The sequence below is a fragment of the Schistocerca cancellata genome, chromosome 4 (genome assembly GCF_023864275.1).
Source record: "Schistocerca cancellata isolate TAMUIC-IGC-003103 chromosome 4, iqSchCanc2.1, whole genome shotgun sequence".
Classification (NCBI taxonomy): Eukaryota; Metazoa; Arthropoda; class Insecta; order Orthoptera; family Acrididae; genus Schistocerca; species Schistocerca cancellata.
Genome location: NC_064629.1, coordinates 699487967 through 699510965, shown reverse-complemented (window position 1 = coordinate 699510965; position 22999 = coordinate 699487967). Strand labels below are relative to the sequence as shown.

At 43.2% G+C, this 22999-nt stretch overlaps 1 protein-coding gene across 1 annotated transcript in view; it reads left to right on the top strand.

Moving 5' to 3' along the window:
* The window catches only part of LOC126183444 (histidine decarboxylase), a 385906-nt gene that overhangs the window by 282319 nt on the left and 80588 nt on the right, over positions 1–22999 (top strand). Inside the window, exons 9-12 of the mRNA XM_049925432.1 lie at positions 8463–8625; positions 14002–14072; positions 19603–19622; positions 19773–19871. Coding sequence (XP_049781389.1) covers positions 8463–8625; positions 14002–14072; positions 19603–19622; positions 19773–19871 — 353 coding nt within the window. The remainder of the gene's footprint in view (positions 1–8462; positions 8626–14001; positions 14073–19602; positions 19623–19772; positions 19872–22999) is intronic.

Here is a 22999-nt window from a genome sequence, read left to right as displayed (position 1 = left end):
TTTTTTCCGAAATCTGTCAAACCTTTAAGTTTGTCGCAGATGTTGTGATCATCTTTCCGCAGTAAAAATTGGAAATTTGTGGTAAGTTGTAAGGGACCAATCTGCTGAGGTCATCGCTCCCTAAGCTTACACACTTCTTAAGCTAACATAAACTAATTTACGCTAAGGACAACACACACACCAATGCCTGAGGGAGGACTCGAACCTCCGATCGTGACAAGGCGCCTTTCCGCAGTAATGGACAGTAATACGAAGGGTCTTCCATACGGTTTTACCACAAGCCACGTATGCGAGCAACTGGGGGACGTAATTTTCGCAAAGAAGATTGTGTCATGTCAAACAGGTCAGTGATTCCACAAAATAGTTATTTCGATAGCGCTGACGTGACACCAGATCTATCAGAGTAATTCAACAGTGGCTAAGGGTAGGCAGTTCTAAAAACAGCAATTTAAAAGTCTCGCTCTCTGACCTCTCTGGAACTCAGAGAAAAGAATGCCGAAGGGCTGGAGGTTTAGTAGCCCTCTGGAATTGGCAGGAAAGTATCCAGAATAAGACAGATAAAGTAGCTGTTTGTGTTTTAGAGACGAGTCAGAAAGGTGCGCCTGTATCACCCGTGAACTGTTACACGGTCCAACGCAGAACTAATATAATCACGTGCAGAGAGGGCGGCATTTTTAAATACGTTGTCTACTCTTTTGCGAAGAAGACTGCTAGAGGACAAAAAAGCTCTAGCATTGATGCGTGAGATACCTCCACTTTCCTGTTCGCAGATATATAGCGTTTCTGCTGACAAGGACTATGGGTAACTCACCCTCTGTTGAGCTGACAAGTAACTTATGCATGGCGTGCAGTTGCATGATGTATGAAAACAGTTCGCGACATAGCGACGAGCTACCATATGCCTTCTAAAGAAATTATGTTCTTATGAGATACCTAATCAGGTTTTCGACTGTATCAAAAAGTGTCCTGACAGACAGGACGTAGCACTTTATCGTGGATCAAGAATCATCTGCAGACACAGGCGTAATATCCGTCAGACATTGAGGGAGTGTAATAGGACCGTTTCTGTTCATGGTAAACGTATCAGCTGCGATTTCAGTCCTTTTGTGGTGAATTAATTACCTATGAGGAAACTGCAGTATCCAATTAGATCTCGAGAAGGTATCAGACTCATGCAAAGACTCACAATTAGATCTTAGTGTAGAAAAACTATGTTGCGCACTTCACAAAGTGTAAAACCGTGGTATCCTATAACTACATGATTGAGTCACATCTTAACTTGTTCTTGACATTAAAATATTTGGGAATAACAATGTTTACAGATATGAGGTGGAACGACCAAATAGGTTCAGTTGAAGCTAAGGCAAATTGCAGGCTACGACTCATGTGCAGGATAATGGGAAAATGTAGCTTTTCTACAGAAGAGTTTGCATAGAAAACACTTCCGCGGTCCATACTTGAATACTCCTCAAGTATGTGCGACTCATCAAATCGCGCTACAAAGGACACTGAGCGCATGTAATTTGTCATCTGGTATTTTGATTCAAAGGACTAGTATCCACGGCAATTCATATATATGCCAAATAAATTAATAACATACGGTACTGATCCCTTATGGTGCACAAAACAGGTCAGAAAACTGCCTCTGAAGCAACGGAAAAAGCATGCCAAATTTAAAATAACGCAAAATCTATAAAATTTACAGACTTTTACATGAGCTCGAAATTTAGCGCGATCTTCAATGCGAGATGTTTCTTATAGTTTCTACAACGAAATTCAGTCTTTAAACCTGACAGAAAACCCAAAGATAATCTAGTCGTATGTAAAGTCTTTAATTCAGTGGATTGCCCTTTCCTGGGTACTGGTGGGAGCTGTGCAACTTTTCAGTCGTTAGTGTGTAGTTCGCGGGCGCGAGTTGCGGCAACCCGCAGTACACAACTGTATGGCTGGTGGCAGTACCAGAAGGGATTACAGCAGTGATGAAACCGTGAGATTATCATCTGACTGTTCCTAGGGAAAAACAGACCACAGTACCCTATGAGACTCAATTATTCGAAGATTAATTGGACTCGAGTACGGAGAGACATACACAACCAATTTGTTTAGATGTGGTCACGGAAATCTTCCCCACGATGGAGAAAAGCGCAGGATACATACGCCACCGATCACGCTCTGCACCATCTGCTACGTGATAACTAACCCAGCAAATTTATTTCTATTGAAAGATGAAAGATTCTAAAACAATGTATTTGGAGAAAACGTAAATTGGCTCTTATAAGTAGAACAGTACCACAACAAATAGAGATCAGCTGCCTATCACAATCGAACTGGGAAATCTTCTCGGCAGCAAGAAATAACAGTCAAGCTTTGCTTATTGGACACTGTATTTGCTACATGATAAAGAGACACAATATAACAAAGGATAGTTTTCAAGAATTGCTGAAACAACGGCATTGGTAATTCCTAGAGCAACTGAAAAGCAAATATAAAACGAGATACCAAAATGACCTAAGCACCATACGGTATTAAATGACACAACAAGTTTAATGTTACTAGTACTGTTTATTTATCTCCACGACACGTTTCAGAGAGTTAAACCTCCATCATCAAGTGGATTTACATTTCTAAGTTTGATATGTGTGTGTGTGTGTGTGTGTGTGTGTGTGTGTGTGTGTGTGTTGTGTTACGGCCTTTTTAGAGGAACTTGTGCACTCTCTAGTGGAGAAACAAAACACTATTTCAGAACATGGTTTTGGGTTTCTTCTGACAAAAAACTAAATGTATATGTAACGGTAAAAATAAAATAAGTAAAACAGAGTACCCCCGGTGGTCACAGATTCCTTTCACCGTCGTAACACATTACATGTATACTGTCATATTTTGTAAACAAATATGGCGTTTGGAAACTATTACGTGCAAGGATCATATCGACGAAGAGAAACATTATCACAAAGTACAAAGAATACACATCGTAAGAACATTATCACAGAATTATTTTTTAAATGATTTTGGAGATGTTTGTTTTGAGGTGTCAAATACATCCGTTGGAATAGATATTTCAGGTGGTATATAAATCCGATTTTGTCAAGTTAATATAGCTTAAACTTCATACTCATTTATACAATCAGGTGACATCTTACAGACTTTAAGTACAGTAATTATGTTGGCTACAGTGGTGAAATTATTCACAAATAATAATTTTGATTGGGATGCACAGATAGATATGAAAGGCTGGAGGCAGAGGGAGAGGAAGAGAATGAGAAAGTGAGATAGAGAGAGAGGGTGGAAGGAGTGACTGGATGAGAGCAAACTTTATAAAGCGGGGGGGTCTTAAGTTATATATGTTACATTTAATAACTACCTTAAGGTTGGGGTAATACATAGTTTAGTGCTTTAAAATATGCAGATGGATGTACAATTTGTGCCAGCAGCTGATATACAAATAGTTTCATTCTGACAGGGGGTAAAGCTGTTGGTGTTATGATGTATTTGTAAAAAAGGTAAATCCCTCGTACATTTGAGGGTATCATGGTAACATAACTAAATATTTATGGTAAATATTAAGGTGTGTCTGTGAGTGTGAATGTGTGTGTGTGTGTGTGTGTGTGTGTGTGTGTGTGTGTGTGCATTGAAAATTTAATAACGTAGGCAGTTGTTGAAAACAGAGATGATACTATCATAAATATTGTAATTTTTGTTATTTGAGATGGAGTCAGGTAGTTTTGTTTGGTGTTTTAATACTTGCAGTGCTTCTACATTTACATCTACATTTATACTCCGCAAGCCACCCAGCGGTGTGTGGCGGAGTCTTTTGCCTATGGTTGCATGTGTAGGCTGTTGATACTTGTGTTGTTAACCTGGTGTTTTGTTTCATGTAGGTGGTTGGCTATTGCTGATGTGTGGTATTTTTTGTTTTTTAGTGCTGACATGTGTTGTTTGAATCTAAGCTCAAATGATCTGCCTGTTTGGCCTATGTAGAAGCAGTCACAATCCAAACATTTAATTTTGCACTCACCTCTGTCATGAAGTGGGTTTCGTGTGCTGATGTTGCGGGGTAACTTCTGTCCAAGCCTGTTATCTGTGGTTAAGGATATGCTTATGCCTTTTAGTTTGAAGACATCGGCGATCTGATATGAAATATTACCTAGAGAGGGGATTATATGGAAGATGTTTGTTTTTCTTTTTATTTTTTGTGATGTGGTTGCTTTGCCAGTATTGTTGTAACCATTTGCAATAGCTGTTGGTTTTATTATTTCAATTTCTTGTTCACATTTGTCTACAGAGAGTAGTAGATGGATAGCTCCATTCATCATGTACTGGAATGCTGCCATTTTGGGGTTGTGGGGTGACAAGAGGAGCTGTGGATTGTAGTATGTGTTGTGGTAGGCTTCCGATAGGTTTCAAACTGATGTCTGTTATTCTTTATTCTAATGGTAGGTCTAAAAATTTATACTGTAGGTTAGGCTTTACCGTGACTGTTATTGACATTACCATACGTTAACATATGGTACTTAATTCACTGTAGGGCAGAATGTCACAAAAGAGGACCATAAACGCACGACAGCGCCAAACACAAAGAGAAACGAATGGAATGAGACCTTACCAGAGTTATTAGTTGGTTAAAGTTTATTTTACTAGAGGCGTGAAAGAAGACATTAGCTTTAGCTTTTACCAGAAGATCGCAATTCACTATACGGTTGTAGGTGTGACAGAATTTTTTATTTGACCGGAAAATTTTAGTTTCACACATAATTTCAGACTCCAAGCTTTGCAAAGAATTCCATACATCAAGAGAGACTGCCTTTATTCAGCCTGAGACGTGGTAGTGAGATTTCATTTCCCTGACCACGCTCGTTGCCGAGCAATAACGTAAGTTAAGGTGAGGAATAAATTACTGTGTACAAGGTTGCAAAATAAGCAGTAGAAACATTTTCAATTAACTGACACGATCCGAGTTTGATTTATATACATTTTAAATCTAGCGTAGCAGCAGTATTCAGGGTGCTTCAAGGCAGCCACGTTTTCCATTGTTCCCAAAGGCGAAAGAAGAAATGGTCGCCAGGCAGCAAGGACGTTGACATGGTCGGAAGATACACCAAGAGGAGTTAAAGTGGCTACTTGGACCTTCTAGAAAGTTGGTATATGGATACACTTCCGGTGATACCAAAAAGTAAGACGCAGGTTGAGAATAGGGACACCCCATGGTCTCAGAGAAAATAATCCTAGTTGGCCTTATGGCCGAGAGTGCGTGGGTAAATGTGACAGGAGTGGAGGGTCCTTTGGTGAAAGGTGCTAAGCAGTATTTCAATATGCTGGCATTTACTGTATAAAGTTGCCACGGTAGATAGCGTTGCAAGCTGTGTTATTGACTCAGCGTACAGTAAAGATGACTGATGACAGAAATAACATAATTGTGATGCGCTAGTGCAAAAACCATCGACAGAATTTTTTCCGTAGAGGGAAATCCGCTGCTGATAATACTTACACTCGTTGTAGGTTGTAGGGATAGTAGCGGCTATTATGTTATCGTGCAGGATACACATAAACGTACTTTGGCTTATACCACGTTGGCGGGCCACTTACCTGGAGCATGTACAAGAGTTTGTCTCAATATCTTGGAGAACCTGGCCCTCCAAATCTGGTTTATGCACAGTCAGTCACCTCCCTCCACTTTCGCCTGTCTGAAAGGACCCCTGATCACCCAAAAGGGCTTGAAATTTTGTGTGATGCAATTGGTGTCTGTGATGGTACTTGTTTTGGTATAGCCGTGCTGCTTCTCGACCGTTTACATTTGCTTGTCCGCTCGAAAACACCATCTCTCGCCGGCCGCGGTGGCCGAGCGGTTCTAGGCGCTTCAGTCCGGAACCGCGTGACTGCTACGGTCGCAGGTTCGAATCCCGCCTCGGGTATGGATGTGTGTGATGTCCTTAGGTTAGTTAGGTTTAAGTAGTTCTAAGTTATAGGGGACTTATGACCTTAGATGTTAAGCCCCATAGTGCTCAGAGCCATTTGAACCATTTGAACCATTTGAACCAAACACCATCTCGACTTCTTCCCAACATGAATACCGGTCCATTCTCCTGCTTACAGTACGCTGCATCAATCACACGGTCTGCAAAACACAAGGACTACACGGCATGTGGTCAGAGGAACTGTCATTCGTCATCTACTGTGACATCGATACATTACCAGACACATGTTAGAAGGACCTTTTTTCCTCCGTTTCCTGTCAGGGATTCGTCCCTGCATTTGTTTCGGTTTTATTAATGTTCGTCCCGTATAATCTGCTTTTACGAGACGAGTTTTGTATTCATTTGTTGGCCAACCAGTTTCTTCTGCAGCCTAACATTGCATTCAATGTGTACTGTCAGCAGAAGGAGCGCAACGACAGAACTTGTGCAGTGAAAGCGGAGCAGGTGAGTTTTACACGCTGCAGCATCGCTGAACGTGCCGACTCGGCACACGAAACAGGTGGATGCCAGGCAGGGCGGGATTATGCGGACCTGTGACTGGTCTAGCCACCACGGTTGATTTATTTCGTAGACACGTTGTACTTTGTACTTTTAACGTTACTGGAAGAAACCACTGCCGAATTAGGAGGTAGGTGGATAAGTTAAATGCCCCACAAGGACCACATTCGCAGAAGACATTTAATTCACAGAGAACCGTAACCTATTTTTTATTTCATCTTGATTGATTCGGAAAAGAAATATTCTGAGAGGAAAAAATGTCCAAACGCAGAACTTCAGCCGAAGACGGTATTTTGGTGAGCGTAAGAGGGGCTGTGTTTGAGAAAGCAGGCGCTAAAATAATTAAAAGCTAGTGGTGAAGTGCCAGACTAGAAAGCCAAAGGCCTCGGAGTAGACCCCCTGTCATTTCTAGGATTTGTATGTCTCACTTACCACTTCTTTCACCTCTAGCAATATTTTTAATTTGAAAAATGTCGAGCTGCCCGTGGCTCGGAGTCCACATAAACTGCAGGTTCCTCTATGTGTGGCTGGGTAAGTTAGTTCGAAGGTCAGAGGAAGGCTACAGCAGCCAACTTCAGCGGTACCAAGCCTAGTAACGTACTGTAGTCTTCTATTCAACATTCGGGTGGAAGGTAGCTGTACTCCGCCGTTTTTAAATGAAGATGCAGATGTCCTAAAGTGATAGAGGTTGCAAGATTTCCTCGTGCTACCAAATCTCCATAAATGGTTTTCAGTTTAGCCAATAGACCGTCGAAAGTGGTGCAGGCGACATGCGGTAGGCGGCCGTTGCGGACGAGCGGTTCTAGGCGCTTCAGTCTGGAACCGCGCGACAGCTACGGTCACGGGTTCGAATCCTGCCTCGGACATGGAAGTGTGTGATGTCCTTAGGTTGATTAGGTTTAAGTAGTTCTAAGTTCTAGGGGACTGATGACCTCAGATGTGAGTCCCATAGTGCTCGGAGCCATTTGAACCATTTTTGACATGCGGTACAACTGGTGTTTCCTTCTCACTCGAGACTGCAAAATTTAACTCTTTCCTGGATTGCCTTAATGAACTGACGAGTAGGACTTCCTCCTGACTGTTCCCCATAGAGCTCTCATTGATGTAGTCCGTTAAAGCAGTTCTTGTAGCGTACTGGATTCGTTTGGAGATGAAAGCAGGTGACCTGAGTCGATATAACCGGGTGTGTAGGTAGCTAATCTATCTGAAGTAAATCTCGGGATTGCATTACGGTGTATTTACTGATCACCACTGTAAAACAGTTTACAATTAAACAATTCATCACATAAGTTACTAAAAATCGTGGGACTGGTTTAGACAACTATCACAAAGAACAGACTCAGATTACAGTCTATCGCTGACTGACTAGGTTGACGCGCAGCGGAAATCTCGTTCATGCTTCGTACAACTTTGTGGCTTTTCGAATGTAATAGGTAGCTGACTAATTTTCACTTTCTTTCAGTTTTAACTAGTTTACTGCGTCGTAGTAATGTGCTATCAAAACTTTAACGACAGTTACATTCGGCCGGCCAGAGCGGCCTAGCGGTTCTAGGCGCTACAGTCCGGAACCGCGCGACCGCTACGGTCGCAGGTTCGAATCCTGCCTCGGGCATGGATGTGTGTGATGTCCTTCGGTTAGTTAGGTTTAAGTAGTTCTAAGTTCTAGGGGACTGATGACATCAGATGTTAAGTGCCGTAGTGCTCAGAGCCAGCACATAAGATTTCACACACATTTGAACAGATCGCTTGGCAGAACTTTTGGCGTGGCTCGTTTACATCTCCTCATTTCACTCACTGACTATACCGCGCCATATAGTTCATCCGTTACGGAAGCCAGCGTAGGAAACAGTTTCTCACTCGTTACTGTTGTGTTCTGCAGTGCTACTTAAGGGAGCGAATTACTTCTGGTAGCTTCAGGGTCCGAAATAAAATGTAAAATTTAGAAAATAAAATGCTGTCCAAAATAGTTGCTGAGCGGCTGTGTGTGCGCAGGCGAGGAGGAAGAACTGTGGCTGCATGTGGACGCGGCGTATGCGGGCGCCGCCTTCGTCTGCCCGGAGTTCCGCGGCTGGCTGGCCGGCGTGCAGTACGCACATTCCTTCGCCTTCAATCCTTCCAAGTGGCTCATGGTCCACTTCGATTGCACCGCCATGTGGTGAGCCATAACGACGACTCCTTCCTAGCTAGCATGTCTCCCTCTATAGGTGCGAGGGCTATTCGGAAAGTAAGGTCCGATAGGTCGCGAAATGGAAACAACAGTGAAAATCCGATGGAGCGTTGCACAGGTGAGTTGAGCAATGTCACTAGCATGCCTGTCGATCGCGTCACGCCCCTATTTTCCGTTCTGAGAACACAGTGAGGACGTAAAGATATTTAGAACTGCAGTGTCGCGTGTCTCCCGCCAAGTACGGGTGCCTTCTATCACAAAGTTATCGAAAAGTTGGTACAACGCTACGACAAATACCGGGTGATCAAAAAGTCAGTATAAATATGGAAACTTAATAAACCACGGAATAATGTAGATAGAGCTATGTAGAGCTGTAGCTGAAAGGTGTAACAAACAGTTACAAATCAAACATTTTTTACTTTCTTGTGGCTTCCATTTCGCGACCGATCGGACCTTACTTTCCGAATAGCCGTCGTATTTGGTCGTTCATGATCGACCAGTATGCTTAGTTACTTCATTTTGTCATTAAACGTGTCAAGTCCTGAGTCATCTCTTCCGATCTTGAATTTATCCTTTCATCTCCACATACCTGCTGCTCTCATCCTTCCAGTAATCTACCTTATCTACTCCAATCTTCCACTGCCCTAACAAATTTTTCCCTCCATTGCACCTTCCAAATCAATTAACTGTTGTTCGACGTTTACCAGATGCCTCGCTAAACTGTGACTTTCCTAAGTGAGTCTTTCAGTGTGTCCGTCCACAGACTTCTCTTCTCACACACAGTTTCTAGTTCCTCTTCTTTCTGTCCTTAGCTGTCCACTGTCCCAGAATAACTGGGGAATATTGTTTGCACGGTATTTTCTGATTACAAATGTGCTATGTGTTATCTCATAAAAGCACCTTATACTAAGGTAACACTTATTTCGCATGCTCGCACACACACACACACACACACACACACACACACACACACACACACACGAGAGAGAAGAGGAGAGGATAGACAGACAGAGAGAGAGAGAGAGAGAGAGAGAGTCTACGGTATACTGTATAATCACCATTTGAAGCCAATGTAAGAAAATATTAAGCTATTAGTACAGGAACAATTCTTATAGATAAAATGGCGGTGAGGTACGCTACATCACATGTACAAAAAAGAATTCTAAAACTGAGCTTGGTACTTACAAGCTTCTGTGGTGAAAAGTGTTGAGGAAACTCATAACAGTTAAAAGGAAGGCTAACTGTTAGAATTTAACATGTTGTGGATAAACAATTCGCGCCAGAAAAAGAATAGGCCTAGGTGGAGAATAGTGGAGAAAGAAACTGTTCATGGCCTTGTTGTAGAAACATACTGTTACTTGCTTGATGTGGTTTCCGTTAACCACAGAGAATCTAAACCATACCGTTAAACAAAATTTTCAGCATCAATCCGCCAGAATACAATTTTAGTGCTTTCATTGATAGTTAACTCTTTCGATAGAATGAGGCATAAAACAAGACTCGACAGGGATAGGCTCAGACCACAATCTTGTGTCAAGGCGTTAAAGAATGAAATTAAAAACCTCAGAGGTTTTGTGGTGGACAGTCGGGGCAACAAGATAGGTTGCCACCACAATGTTGGAAAAGACAACAGTGGCGAGAAAATTGGCAAGAACTGGGACCGAAACTGGAACTACCATTCAAGAGTCATGCGACTCAAATATTATAATACATTTTCCCGTTATATTTTGCTATAAATGCACGAAATGGCGCTCTATTTTCTCTTCTATCTATTGTAAAACTAAATGTTCTCACCGTTCGTCGGACGTGATCTCAATAGCTGCTTATACAAAACAAAAAGTCGCAGTATATAGACACCAAGGGTCATATATGCGAAGGCAAATTAGTCATTCATAAAACAACAAAAGAAAACATCCTAGCATCAAAGAAAAAATATGCAGCAGTCTTTTTTTCACAGTGGTCTGCCTCCGTAGCTGAGTGGTCAGCACGGCATACTGCCATGCGGGGAACCCGGGACCGATTCCCGGTACTGTCAGGGATTTTTCTTTGGTGGGAGGACTGAAACTTGGTCCCTCAGACTCGTGATGACAACTGAGGAGCTACTTGACCGAGTAGTAACGGCACCAAGTTTGCCAACCCGACAATGGTCGGGAGAGTGGTGCACTGACCCCACACCAACCCACACTGCATCTCGAAGTCGCAAGATGCCATTGGCTGAGGACGATACGGCGGCCGTTAGGGCACAATTCTCCCGTGTGTGGCCAGAACAGCGGTTTACCACTTTTTTTTTTTTTTTTTTGCAGTTCACAGTAGTTTTACTGCACACCAAACAGCATTTATCTGCAAATTTCGTCCACAATGTTGGCTCCACTGCAGAAGGATTTGCATCTATCTGCATCACAGTTCGACACCTTACGCTGGGTATTGTGTTGGTAACACTGATGCCACTGGATAAGTTGTAGCTGTTCACGAACCACAAACGCAGTGGAATAGCGAATGTCATGGGCCCGCATTCTGAGAGCACGCATTGTTGAGCACCATAGCAAATAGGCGCCAGAAGTAATGGATAGAAGTGACATAAGATGCAACACGCGCAACATGCTGAGCACAGTCTCATCAGTAACTGGTATGTCTGGGAGATTTTACGGCCCAAAATACACAACTGGCCACTAGAATTGCTAAACCACGAAGATGGTGTGCTACAGACGTGAAATTTAACCGACAGAGAGAAGATGCTGTGATATGCAAATGATTAGCTTTTCAGAGCATTCACACAAGGTTGGCGCCGGTGGCGACACCTACAACGTGCTGACATGAGGAAAGTTTCCAACCGATTTCTCATACACAAACAGCAGTTGACCGCCGCTGCATGGTGAAACGTTGTTGTGATGCCTCGTGTAAGGAGGAGAAATGCGTACCATCACGTATCCGACTTTGATAAAGGTCGGATTGTAGCCTACTGCGATTGCGGTTTATCGTATCGCGACATTGCTACTCGCGTTGGTCGAGGTCCAATGACTGTTAGCAGAATATGGAATCGGTGGATTCAGGAAGGTAATACGGAACGCCGTGCTGGATCCCAACGGCCTCGTATCACTGGCAGTCGAGATGACAGGCATCGTATCCGCATGGCTGTAACGGATTGTGCAGCCACTTCTCGATCCCTGAGTCAACAGATGGGGGCGCTTGCAAGACAACAACCATCTGCACGAACAGTTCGACGACGTTTGCAGTAGCATGGACTATCAGCTCGGAGACCATGGCTGCGGTTACCCCTGACGCTGCATCACAGACAGGAGCGCCTGCAATGGTGTACTCAACGACGAACCTGGGTGCACCAATGGCAAAACGTCACTTTTTTGGATGAATCCAGGTTCTGTTTACAGCTTCGTGATGGTCGCATCCGTGTTTGGCGACATCGCGGTGTACGCATATTGGAAGCGTGTATTCGTCACCGCCATACTGGCGTATCACCCGGCGTGATGATATGGGGTGCCATTGGTTACACGTCTCGGTCACTTCTTGTTCGCATTGACGGCACTTTGAACAGTGGACGTTAAATTTCAGATGGGTTACGATCCGTGGCTCTACCCTTCATTCGATCCCTGCGAAATCATACATTTCAGCAGGATAATGCACGACAGCAGGTTGCAGGTCCTGTACGGGCCTTTCTGGATACAGAAAATGTTCGACTGCTGCCCTGGCCAGCACATTCTCCAGATCTCTCACCAACTGAAAACGTCTGGTCAATGGTGGCCGAGCAACTGGTTCGTCACAATACGCCAGTCACTACTCTTAATGAACTGTGGTGTCGTGTTGAAGCTGCATGGGCAGCTGTACCTGTAAACGCCATCCAAGCTCTGTTTGACTCAATGCCCAGGCGTATCAAGGCCGTTATTACGGCCAGAGGTGGTTGTCCTGGGTACTGATTTCTCAGGATCTAGGCACCCAAATTGAATGAAAATGTAATCACATGTCACTTCTAGTATAATATATTAGTCCAATGAATACCCATTTACCATCTGCATTTCTTCTTGATGTAGCAGTTTTAATGGCCAGTAGTGTATTTTCCTGACTCATCCCACTGTGTATGCCATATTTCAGCATGGCAATGTCCTACCAAATGTGACGACGAATGTGTAAGATTTCTTGGAAGAACTACGAATACCACAGTTTCCTATATATGTCGGCCATCGAACATATATGGGACGCCATTTGTCGGGCTCTTGTTCGTTATGGTGTTCATTATGGTCCTACAGCACGCATGCAAACGTCGTGGCAGTAGAACTCTCACGAACATACACAATTCGTCTTTTATTCCATGTCGCGATGCTTAGGCAGTCATCAGGTCACCAGACTGAATTCTCACAGTTAGACAGCGTGTGAACTTTTGTAATCTTAATTATTTATGTATCACCATGTCACTAATGTGTACTATAAAGTTGGTTTCCTTCGTGTGTTGCTATTTCCTAGAACGTTTATACGAGGGTTGCCCAGAAAGTAATGCACTGCATTTTGTTTCTCAGCCCAAAATAATGCTACGAATGCGAAACGTCAAGTATATATTATATCAGCGCACACTCCGCTGGAGAGTGAAAATCCCATTCTGGTCACATATATATTATTTAAAGTCTCCTGAGTAAGCGCACCAAGTTTCCGTCACTTCCGACGGATAGCGTAGCTGCATGACAGTTTCAAAATGGCATCTATAGGTGATGTACGTTACACGCAACGTGCCGTCGTTGAATTTCTCACTGCAAAGAAAAAAACTGTGGGGAATATTCACAAACGCTCGTGCAGAGTCTACGGAGCATCTGCTGTAGACAGAAGTACAATTAGTCGCTGGGCACGGATGGTGAGTTTATTAGAAGGGGGTTCGGCGGAGCTCCAAGATTTGCAGCGGTCGGGGAGACCATCCACGGTTGTCACACCTGACATGTTGCCGCGAGCACTTGTTTGGGCCATTAAAGGATGCAATTCGTGAAAGACATTTTGAGGACGATGAGGAGGTTATTCACACAATGCACTGGCTCCGCCACCAGAAGAGGGACTGGTACCGACAATGCATACACGCCCTTGTGTCGCACTGTAGGAAGCAGAAAGAACGGGATGGAGATTACGTGGAAATATAGGGTGTGTGGATAAAACACCATTCTTTCGTGTGTGTAATTCTCATTACGTTCAATAAAGAATTGTTGAAGAAAAAAATGCGGTGCATTACTTTCTGGGCAACCCTCGTACACATGACGAACGGTTTTGTCATGTCATGTCTTCATAAAGGATAAAAATACATTATTCACCTCCTACCATGTTCTTCACATATATTTAGCAATAAAATAACAGAACTGTGGTCCTATGTTACAGGGTGAAAGACGCTGGCGCCCTCCACCGCACTTTCAACGTTGATCCGCTCTACCTGCAACACGAAAATTCCGGTATATGCTCCTACTTTTGCCTCGCGTGAAAGACATAGCAATTTCACCAAAGGCGGAGAAGAACGACAGTAATGAATAAATAACATTACAAAAAATAGAAAACGTCAATATGTTACTATAACATGGAATAGTCTTAGATAAAGTAGATTATGCATTTCAGAACACAAAACTCAAAATCAGTTTTCACAGAAAAAATACTTTAAAAAGAAACATGATACATAAAGTTGATGACACAAAATTTAAACCAATGTGGTATATACAAAATTATCTGCACTAATTACGAATTACTCTTCACAAAACAAACAGGATGAAAATTTAGGAAATGATAAAAGTCGATTGTCACTACTTCGCATTCAATGCGCACTATAAACAAAATAAACACCCCACAGCAGACGCCAATACTGATCTTACAGCTCTTCGCAGGGCAATAAAGAATGATACACGAACATTTTGGAAGGAACTGAGATATAGACACATTTGACTGAACTCCTAGGCATTATCCTAAACTAACAGACAGAAATACGACAAAACGAAAAACTTCGAGAAAATTGAAAACTTATAAATACTGGTGGATATAGAACACACCAGACAATATGAAATTCTGAGAACTAATGTAAGTGATAAAAAACCTAACATAAATATACGTTATGCAAAACAAAAGCGTCATTACCTGCCCAAGCAGTAAAGATCGATCCTCACCACAGTTCATGTCGATTAAATTATTGACAAGACTAACAAACATATCTTTGATGAATAATACAATGGTGTGCAAAACTTCAGGGCGCAAATAACTTCCGCATCGTGTCACTGCCAACAAACATACGCTGATGAGCCAAAACACTATGACTATCTCCTTAATAGCTTGTTTGTCACTCTTTAGAACGAAATACATCACCGATTCTGCGTATCATGGAACTGACAGTTTGTTGGTAGGTTTGTGGATGTATGTACCATTAGATGTCAGCGCAAATTTCATGTAATTCGCGTAAATAACGGGCCGCTGATTTGCGTACGCTATGATGGTGTCCGATAGCGATCCTGATGAGATCCATACGATTTACATTAGTCGAATTTGGTCGCCGAGACATCAAAGTGAGTTCGCTATAATGTTACTCAAACCACTGTGGCACCATTCAGACTCTTGCCCACGAACAATTATGCTGCTGAAAGATGACATCGCTGTCGGAGAAGACGTCAAGCATGAAGGGATGTACGTGGTTCGTAGTTGTCTGCGTGTCCTCTGTTACTACAAGAAATCCCACGCAAGGGTAAGAGAATGTCTGCCATAGCATAAGACTGCTCCCACCACCCTCCGGCCGATAAGCGCTGCACGTTTCGAGCCGCTGTTCACCTCCATGACGGCGTTTCCTCCATGACGGCGTTTGTGGAGACGACCACCGACTCAGTGTGGCAAAAATGTGATCCACCCGATGAGCCGACATTTTTTCCGTTGATCGGCGGTCGAATCCCGATGGTCCGGTGCCCACTGCAATCGTAACTGACGATGTAGCTGAGTCAACATGTGGTCTGCTGTGGAGCTCCATGTTCAACAATGTACGATGAAGTGTGTGCTCCGAAACACTTGTGCGTGCACAAGCATTGTGCTCTTTCGGCAGAGATGTCGCAGATCACCATCTAGCCTACTTTACAGTGCAGTCAAGCCTTCGAACCCCACGTTCTGTGAAGAGTCGTCGACGTCCAACCATTTAGCGTTTAGTGGTAGTTTCACTGTCCTTCTACCTTATTCCATAGGTGCTCACAACAGTAGCACGTGAACATTCGACCAGCTTCGCCCTTTTCGAGATACTCGTTCACAGGCCCCGCGGATTAATACTCTGCCTTTTGGAAAAATTGCTTTTCCCAATGTATTTTCCTATTTGCAGGCCATATCTTCGCTGGGGTGACAATTGGCAACGGATGGATTGTCGTTCGCGCAGGTGGACGTGCTGAAATACGTCTCCTGAACGCATCGCACACGTGCTCAATGGGTTTTAAGTCGGGAGAACGAGCAGGCCAGTCCAATCGCCGAAAATCTTTTCGTTCTAACAAGGGAACCTCCCCATCGCACCCCCCTCAGATTTAGTTATAAGTTGGCACAGTGGATAGGCCTTGAAAAACTGAACACAGATCAATCGAGAAAACAGGAAGAAGTTGTGTGGAACTATGAAAAAAATAAACAAAATATACAAACTGAGGAGTCTATGCGTAAGATAAGCAACACAAAAGGATACTGTGAGCTCAGGAGCGCCGTGGTCCCATGGTTAGCGTGAGCAGCTGCGGAACGGGAGGTCCTTGGTTCAAGTCTTCCCTCCAGTGAAAAGTTTACTTTTTTATTTTCGCAAAGTTATGATCTGTCCGTTCGTTCATTGACGTTTCTGTTCACTGTAATAAGTTTAGCGTCTGTGTTTTGCGACCGCACCGCAAAACCGTGCCATTAGTAGACGAAAGGACGTGCCTCTCCAATGGGAACCGAAAACATTTGATCGTAAGGTCATAGGTCAACCGATTCCTCCACAGGAAAACACGTCAGATATATTCTATACGACACTGGTGACGGCATGTGCGTCACATGTGAGGAATATGTTGTCGACGCACCTAACTTGTACACTTGGCGAATGGGTAAAAAGATTCTTCTACCTTGCCCGATTTAGGTTTTCTTGTGGATGTGATAATCACTCCCAAAAAAGTGATGAAAACATAAGAGTTTGTCACATAAACTGCAACAAATGAATGCAACAGTTTCACAGTCGCACAGTTTTCCATGTGCTCTGCCATAACATCTGTTTTTAACGTTTTCAAATTTTTCCGTGTGTAGACCATCAAATCCTGCATATGTCCAAGGAAATCTGAACATGTCCTGGAATATTGGAGAGCGAATTTGATTATGTGTGAGTGCCTGAACTTTGATAATTGTCTGAAAATAAAAAGTTAAACGTTTCACTCAAGGGAAGACTTGAACCAAGGACCTCTCGTTCCGCAGCTGCTCACGCTAACCACGGGGCCACGGCGCTCCTGTGTTCACACTCGCCATGATGTTGCCTATCTTGCACATGGACTACTCAGTTTGTATATTTTGCTTATTTTTTCAAAGTTCCACATACATTCTTCCTGTTTTCTCGATTGATCTGTGTTCAGTTTTTCAAGGCCTATCCACTGTGCCAACTTATAACTAAATCTGAGGGGAGTGCGATGGGGAGGTTCCCTTGTAAGTGCTCCTCCACCTGCGCTGTTCGATGTCATCGCTCAGTGTCATCCACAAAAATAAAGTCAGGGCTGAAGACACACCTGAAGGAGTACAATGTCACAATAACGTTGACCACTGAGCGTACCGCGTTGCAGGGCGTTGTGACCGAACGGTTCTAGGCGCTACAGTCTGGTACCGCGCGACCACTACGGTTGCAGGTTCGAATGCTGCCTCGGGTGATGCAAAACTTTCTTTGATGTGTGTATTTATCACTTGTGAAATCTAATGTTTGTCACAGAACTTGTTATTATATATGCAACGTTTTTAAAACTATAAACCGTTACTCACCAATGACGATTTCGATCAAAGAAGGAGAACACAAAGAAACACGTCTTCTCTCGCCGACTCTGACCATCACACTGAGGATATTACGCAGTCGAAGGTGCCTCACACAATGACAGCACCTGGATACTTCACGAAAAGATGCAGATGTTGTAATTCACCCCTGTTGCAACATGCCCCTCTCTCCCCTCTAAGATGACATCTTTCATTATTTTGTAATTTTCAGTTTAGTACCGATTTTCGCTCATATTAGGGCGAATACTTTTATTGTCTCACTTTTGTTCTTAGTAGTTTCCGCACCGTCATACGAATCGATGTCCTAGCTAAAAGCGTTTCCACGCTACACCAATTTATAACTTGACACAAAGCTAATTCATAACAATCGAGCGCATCTGACTACATTGTTACGATGACGTCACATGCACAATAAATACCGAGTGACGAACACTTGCATACGTGATCTATCCATAATGATCTCAACCATTGTTTCCTCATTACTACTAGCGACTCAAATTGACGGTATTTTGTCACATGAGAAAGTTCGACCGACGACAGAACAGACGTTTTCTCGTCAAAAGTTACAGCTTTGGTGAATTTATTAAGTCTTTCATGCAATGTATAGAAGTTACAAACGAGTACAACAATTTTACCTTGCATGTGCACTAGACTAACTCTGCTTAAGGGAGTGATAAATGGAACATCTGTTTTTCATGTTTTCCTCACATTCTGGCGAGTGCTGTCCTCAGATCTATATATTTCAGGATTTTCTTAGCTCCGTTCTAATTTGAATCTTGGATTCCTGGTGTATAGCTTCAATAATGAACGTGACCTAACTTTACTCAGAATGTGTATCATTTAAAGCGTAAAATTTTACTAACAAAAACCTTGATTTCCGAGATCCTGCACCACCATTATCCTTTTTTTAGTCATTTTGGCTTCTATTGACCAGTTCAACGGAAATTAAACTTGTTCCGTAACACTAGTACAGCACTTCTCTTACTCACTCATGCAGTTTTCTGTCTTTTTATATGAACACTGAATACTTAATTCCTTGCCTTGCCCTTAGCTTCGTGTATTTTCACCTATTTCTCCTCCATGAAATTTGATTAAAAGTTAATTACAGGTCACCAAACCTCATTCCTAAGACAGTACAAGTGGGACGTGCTACATTTTTCTCCTATGCTCAAAAATGTTACATGTTATTCCTGATTTTATTACTGTTTATTCTTTTCTTTGGCCCTTGGTGTTTCTGTTCCACTCAAGATCCTGTTAGTCTCACGTTTTAAGCCGATTATCAGGATTGGTGGCGAAGGATCCGCACAGAAGAGAAAGGTAATGACCGGTATTGCAATATGCGTAACACACAAGGAAAGAAAGATGCATGTCAGACTAGGCGGAAGCAAAATTCGGCTAAAGTAATGTACGCGCGTTATTTCAGGACAGCGATGTCTAAAGACATTTTCAAGTTCGTAGCTTCTTAATTTGCCTTTCCAGAACCCAAGTACTCTGTCTAAAAATGTTTCGTTGAACATCCTCTGTATGCTGTCTATTTTTTGAGCGCTTTCACTGAATGACCGTGTGAACATTTCCACAATTGTCCTCGTGTGTCTTGCCGTTTCTCCACGGACTAGCGCCCATTAATTCAGGACATTTTGGTTTTAAAAAATTATGCGTCTTCTTCTGGCCTCCCATCGTCGGCCAAATTCTGATGATGGAAATTTCTTACATTGCTAGTATTCGAAGCAGCTGCCTCCAAGTAAAGCACTATTGCACTTACGTGCTTCAGTGATCTCTGCTGCGGTTTCGAGTAGAAATAATATGGACTCAGATTAAATATACTGAAGAGAACCAAACGTTTTAAAAGATTTTTTTTATTTTTGTAGAGTTTACTTTAAACAGATTAGCATCGTAGTTTTAATTGTTGTAAGTATGACTCCCTTGCTGAAAATTGTTTCATTCACAAAGTTCAGCTGTTTTTAATAACGCCACTTTTTTCATTTACAGGTCTGGCAATTGATTACATGGTAAGTATGAGGTTATATTACATTCATAAAATATACAAAGAAGAAGTATTTGATAAGTTCCTAAACAACAATTATTGTCTGGCGCTGTCATCTCCTTGCCGAAATCAGAATTTTACAACCTCTTTGATGCAATTTTAATTTACTTTACAGCACTGGCAAATTCCTTTAAGTAAGAGATTTAGAGCGCTGAAGCTGTGGTTCGTAATCAGGAGTTACGGAGTGAAAGGTCTTCAGCGTCATATTAGAGAGGTAGGTATCATAGAATCAGACATACTACACAAGGTACGAAGTAATTTAGTGACTGCTTGTAGTAATTATAAAGAGCACAGCCTATTCCATATACATGGCTTGGAAGCCTGCCCTCTCATCTATGCTTTAACCAGGAAGTTCATAAAAGCCTATGAGCCCGGTTTTTGTGCCCTTCATATTAATCTGACCCATTCGTGAATAAACGCAATCTGACTGAAATATTTTAAGTTTTTGAGCGGAAAATACTTTTGGAAAGTGCAACGGAATAATAAAAGTTGTGCTAACCAGAGTTAACCAAGACATAACTGAAATTAGAATCTCTACCATGGACCTCATACAGTTACTACTATGCGTGCCGGAGGAATTGCAACTTACGGATACAGTTCGTGCAATGCAAAAGTTTTTTTCAATGTGCGCCACACATAAGCTAATATTATAATCTGAAAACACTGCACTAGTATAGTAATAGAACTTATCTCGATATTTCAGTCTCCACTAGGATATTTCTTGAAATTCAACAGCAGCACGAACTTACCTACATAGCTGAAAATTTTATGTAATAAATCACGAGGTGGCCACACAGATTCTCGAATGGCTTTAAATCCGGGGAGTTTGGTGGCCAGGCGGGTACGGTAAACTCATGTTGGTGCTCTTCGTACACCGCGAGCTGTGTGACGCGTTCCATTGTCCAGCTCATACATGCCATCGTGCCGAGGACAAACTAACTGCATATAGGGATGGATAGGGTCCCAAGGATCCATTGCGCCGCCCAGAATGTCGAGATCACCCAGAGAATGTTATGAAAACACTCCCCAGACCATAATGCTCCCTCCTATGTCCTGGACCATTCTGACGACTGTTGCATGGTGTTTGCTTCCAGACGTTTCACGCTGCACACACCAACGACCATCTGTCCGATAGAGCATAAAACGTGATTCGTCTGAAAAAGCCACCTGTCGCCACTCAGTGGACATACAGTTGCACCGCAGTTGTCTCGGGGCCAGTCTTGGGAAACACCATTTCGCTGTGCACCGTAAACGTTAAGCACAGCGGCTAGCGAAAAGTTTACAAACTTAGCCGTTTCGGAAATGAAATGCATCCACCCTTGGTCTGAAAGCCAATGATCATGCACGTTTGACCCTCAGCTAAATTGCTCCGTTTCCACGTTAAACGAGCGGTTGTAGGAGCTTCACTCTGGAACCGCGCGACCGCTACAGTCGCAGGTTCGAATCTTGCCTCGGGCATGGATGTGTGTGATGTCCTTAGGTTAGTTAGGTTTAAGTAGTTCTAAGTTCTAGGGGACTGATGACCTCAGATGTTAAGTCCCATAGTGCTCAGTGCCATTTAAACCAATCCACATTACAATAACGATTGCGCTATTTTGCGCGTCCTCTGACACGTTTAATATACCCTCCACTACTAGTGCTACCACCTGCCGTTTGTGAGTGGGTATTGGACGTTGAAGTCGAACACAGGCGATAGTCACATTAATATGACTGGACTGTGTAGAACAGGAAGTGAAACGCATGTCTAGTCAGAAAGCACAAAGGACAAATACTATTCACCCTCGAAAGGCCTCTCGCTAGTAACGTGCAAAACTTCCTCTATCCTCGATAATTAAGCGAGGAAGCGACTCCAGAAGTTTATTCAGGGAGGCTATATCAAAGTAAGCCACTCACCAATTATAAGATCACGAAGAACTACCAGATTGTGGGGATGTCGACTCATACGTTCCATCTGCTGTCCAAAATACGCTACTGGCCATTAAAATTGCTACACTAAGAAGAAATGCAGATGATAAACGGGTATTCATTGGACAAATATATTATACTAGAACTGACATGTGATTATATTTTCACGCAATTTGGGTGCATAGATCCTGAGAAATCAGTACCCAGAACAAACACCTCCGGCTGTAATAACGGCCTTTATACGCCTGGACATTGAGTCAAACAGAGCTTGGATGGCGTTTACAGGTACAGCTACTCATGCAGCTTCAACACGATACCACAATTCATCAAGAGTAGTGACTAGCGTATTGTGACGAGCCAGTTGCTTGGCCACCACTGACCAGACGTTTTCAATTGGTGATAGATCTGGAGAATGTGCTGGCCAGGGCAGCAGTCGAGCATTTTCTGTACCCAGAAAGGCTCATACAGGACTTGCAACATGCGGTAGTGCATTATCCTGCTGAAATGTATGATTTCGCAGGGATCGAATGAAGGGTAGAGCCACGGATCGTAACCCATCTGAAATTTAACGTCCACTGTTCAAAGTGCCGTCAATGCGAACAAGAAGTGACCGAGACGTGTAACCAATGGCAACCCATATCATCCAGCCGGGTGATACGCCAGTATGGCGATGACGAATACACGCTTCCAATATGCGTACACCGCGATGTCGCCAAACACGGATGCGACCATCATGAAGCTGTAAACAGAACCTGGATTCATCCAAAAAAGTGACGTTTTGCCATTGGTGCACCCAGGTTCGTCGTTGAGTACACCATCGTAGGCGCTCCTGTCTGTGATGCAGCGTCAGGGGTAACCGCAGCCATGGTCTCCGAGCTGATAGTCCATGCTACTGCAAACGTCGTCGAAATGTTCGTGCAGATGGTTGTTGTCTTGCAAACGTCCCCATCTGTTCACTCAGGGATCGAGAAGTGGCTGCACGATCCGTCACAGCCATGCGGATAAGATGCCTGTCATCTCGACTGCTAGTGATACGAGGCCGTTGGGATCCAGCACGGCGTTCCGTGTTACCCTCCTGAATCCACCGATTCCATATTCTGCTAACAGTCATTGGATCTCGACCAACGCGAGGAGCAATGTCGCGATACGATAAACCGCAATCGCAGTAGGCTACAATCCGACCTTTATCAAAGTCGGATACGTGATGGTACGCATTTCTCCTCCTTACACGAGGTATCACAACAACGTTTCACCAGGCAACACCGGTCAACTGCTGTTTGTGTATGAGAAATCGGTTGGAAACTTTCCTCATGTCAGCACGTTGTAGGTGTCGCCACCGGCGCCAACCTTGTGTGAATGCTCTGAAAAGCTAATCATTTGTATATCAGAGCATCTTCTTCCTGTCCGTTAAATTTCGCGTCTGTAGCACGTCATCTT